The following is a 3109-nucleotide window of genomic DNA, read 5'->3' as shown; positions in this document are numbered from 1 at the left end:
GGGGGGGGGACAATGCTCTAATAGTGATGATCATCACACATTTATTTATTTACAACTCATGAATTACAACTCAAAACTAGAACAAGATATGACTCTATATGAATGCCTCCGGTGGTGTATCGGGATAGACAATGAATCAAGAGTGACATGTATCCAGAAATAAGAGAAGAAGGCCTCACACAGCTTCCTCAGAGCTCAGTGACTTTCAGCCGTTGGATGCGTTCTCTTGACGCGTTTTCGTCCGTTGAATCAAGATCTAGAGGAATCTGGGCCGTCGAATCAAAATAAATTACTGCTGGAATGAATAGTAACTTCCTATAGCGCCTCCCACCGCTCGTTTTTTACTTCATTTTTACCGGTCTAAAGTCGCTGGCGTGTGGGTCTGTTCGCGGGTGGGCCTCGGTTGTCAGCGACCGTGGCTTGGTTTCGGCCCGGTCGCCCCGTCACGCGCGTCAGCGGGGGAAAGATCTCGTGCCACCGCACGTAAAATCCTGCCCCCGCCGAGGGCTTTTCCGTCTTTTCCTGTCCAGGCCGCGTGCATGGTGGACGGTGATTGGTACGTGCATCGATGAGGTGGGGGAGGGCGACTGGCTTGCCCTTTCGTGCTCCCATTCGCCCCTTTCTCTCTCGACTCCCTCTCCTCTCGCCGCCGACCAGCCGATGCCCGTCCTCGTCGATTTGCCGCTGCGTTCTTCAGGTGGGAAGAGAAGAGGAGGAGCGAGCAGGTCAGGCGGCGTCCATGGCGCTCGCAGATCCGCCGGCGCCGTCGTCTGACCTCCACCGACCTCGCCTCCGCCATCCACCCAACTCCTCGCTCCTCTCTCGCCGCCGGCCGCTCCCCTCATCTCCCGTCGCCGGGATCCGCCACAACCGCACCCTCCCCTCCCCTCTCCTCTCACCACAAGGAGAAGGAGGACACAGATCGGGCAAGCCAAGACGCCGGCCATGGCGCTCCCATCACATCCATCCGTCAAGGGGGGTCGACCAAGGCGGACTGCTGCTTTCTTCCTTCCTCCAGCGCTCGCTCCTCAACTCAAGGTTCTCTCTCTCTCTTTCTGTCGGGACGCCCATCTTCTTCTTCTTCTTCTTCTTCTTCCCTTCACTTGCGTGACCTCACCTGATGCGCTTCATTTCATTTGCTTGGTTTCCCCACACAGCCCAACATCCACCACCACCGCCGCTGGTTCGGTTCTGCCACCGTTGTCAAGCATCTGCTTTGTCGTTCACGCCATGCAGACCTGCTCCGACGTTGCTACTCCTCAAGCACAAGGTACCCGTCCTCCTCCCCCTCTTCCATTTTCCCCTTCTTATTTCTTTCCCTGATGCCCCCTTTCCCTTGCTTTCCTTCCTTGCTCACGCACGCAGAGACAGCAACATCACCAGCGCCCAACGCTAGCCGCACCTCAGACCCGAGATGGCGCACAAGCTTGGTGTGAATGGTTCCTCTCCTCTGCTCTCTCTACACAAACATTACTTTGTTTGTGCTTTACTTCTCGTCAGGTCAGTCTGTGATGCAAATTCATTCCTTTCAGTGGATGGATTGATTTACCTACCACTGATTGATTGATTTTATTTATCCTCCAATGCCACTAATTAGTTGCAGAACCACTATCGAAGTCAAAACTGCTGCAAAACCGAACCAGGATGTTTTCAAACAAAATGCCACCAATCTGGGACATTATTAGCTTCAAAGTACCAAGTGGTGAGTAATAATGTACCACAGATCCGATGCTCACAAAGGAATATCATCAAATCGTGTGGGGCGGTCTTCCATGTACTCGGTTTGTTCCGTCCCGCTGCTTTTCTTCTGTTTTGTACCCACGCTTCATATATGTCCTAATATACAATGACTGCCTGTAATCTGTTCACCAAAACATCCAAGTGCATATATGATATATCTTCCCAAAAGAAGCCTCTATATGATTGAGCTTGACCCTTTTTCTATGGATATCTTTTATACTTCCTTTATTTGTTTTCAGGGTAGGCTCTCGGTGAATATGTCGACTTCTTGCGCTCCTAATATATGCGGTTTTACTTATGCCTGGTTTCATAAGAGGTGTGTGAAAATTGACTTTATCTTTCGTCTCATCATGTTAGTTATAATTATGGTGACCAGATATTCTTGGCTCTTGACAATAAGTGACTTTGAGCTTGTTAAATTAAATTGCTCTTTGTAGGTAATAGTTGTAACTGGAGTAATCAGTGTAAAGTTTGTGGTCTGCACCTCTTTTTTTCATAAGAGCCTATATTTTATATATATGAAGAGTTACTGTAACAACCATGGAACCTGAGTATTCAATTTGTGTACTTCCAGGGTCTACATCTACGCCTGCTTCTCTCACCTCATTGAACCATTTTTTCTCTGGGCCTTCTTTATTTATTTGACAGAACTTTCTTTAGCAATACACCAATTCAGAATATTCGTATATTTTTTTCTTAGTCATTCTCAATTTTGCACAACTGTGATTCTCAAGTGGTATACTTCTATCAGGATTCATCTATGAAGCCTGAGAAAGTACGCGTCGCTGGGGGTCTCCATGGTTGCTGCCGACCGGATGTCACCACCGCTGCCGATGTCGTCGTCGCCCTAACCACTGTCCCGCAACACAGGTTTGTATGCCTCGCCCTCACCCACTGCTTCTCTCGCCTAATTGATTCCTTCTTCGTTGCGATCAAGATTCATTAGTGTTGCACTTTCCCCTGTTACTTAGTGCTTAGGAGAAGGAGAGGCATGGTCGTAGCCACATAAACAGATGAGGAAGAGGTGAGCTGTCGCTAGCCCCTAGTGGCGTGCTGCATCTCCCATCGGTGCTTGCGACAGGAGAACCACACCCCTGGCCTCTTCATCTACGCCTCGGTTGTTGTCTCCCCAAGCAACGCCAAAGGCAACAATAGCAAGGTGAGGCCCCTACCTGGAAAATAAGGTTCAGGAGGTGTTTATCTTGTGATTCAGTAACTTTTCATTTAGTGAATGCTTTCATATAATCCAACCGTTCCGACTTTATGACATATTCAAGATACACGTTTGGTTAGCCCTTTTAATCAAGCACTGTTTGTTTTGAGTTTAACGGGCAATTGTAGTACTTCATGCCATTGTTAAAGCTCTGCA

At 48.7% G+C, this 3109-nt stretch overlaps 1 protein-coding gene across 1 annotated transcript in view; it reads left to right on the top strand.

The window, feature by feature from the left end:
• LOC119292644 overlaps positions 1-2899 on the top strand; it is a 6014-nt gene extending 3115 nt beyond the window's left edge. Inside the window, exons 2-8 of the mRNA XM_037571410.1 lie at positions 574-1038; positions 1158-1270; positions 1366-1500; positions 1598-1702; positions 1980-2056; positions 2492-2610; positions 2712-2899. Of these exons, the coding sequence (XP_037427307.1) occupies positions 574-1038; positions 1158-1270; positions 1366-1500; positions 1598-1702; positions 1980-2056; positions 2492-2504 (908 nt within the window). The 3' untranslated portion in view covers positions 2505-2610; positions 2712-2899. The remainder of the gene's footprint in view (positions 1-573; positions 1039-1157; positions 1271-1365; positions 1501-1597; positions 1703-1979; positions 2057-2491; positions 2611-2711) is intronic.
• Positions 2900-3109: the final 210 nt, after the last annotated feature.

Source organism: Triticum dicoccoides, chromosome 4B (genome assembly GCF_002162155.2).
Source record: "Triticum dicoccoides isolate Atlit2015 ecotype Zavitan chromosome 4B, WEW_v2.0, whole genome shotgun sequence".
Classification (NCBI taxonomy): Eukaryota; Viridiplantae; Streptophyta; class Magnoliopsida; order Poales; family Poaceae; genus Triticum; species Triticum dicoccoides.
This window is presented reverse-complemented; position numbering and strand designations above follow the sequence as displayed.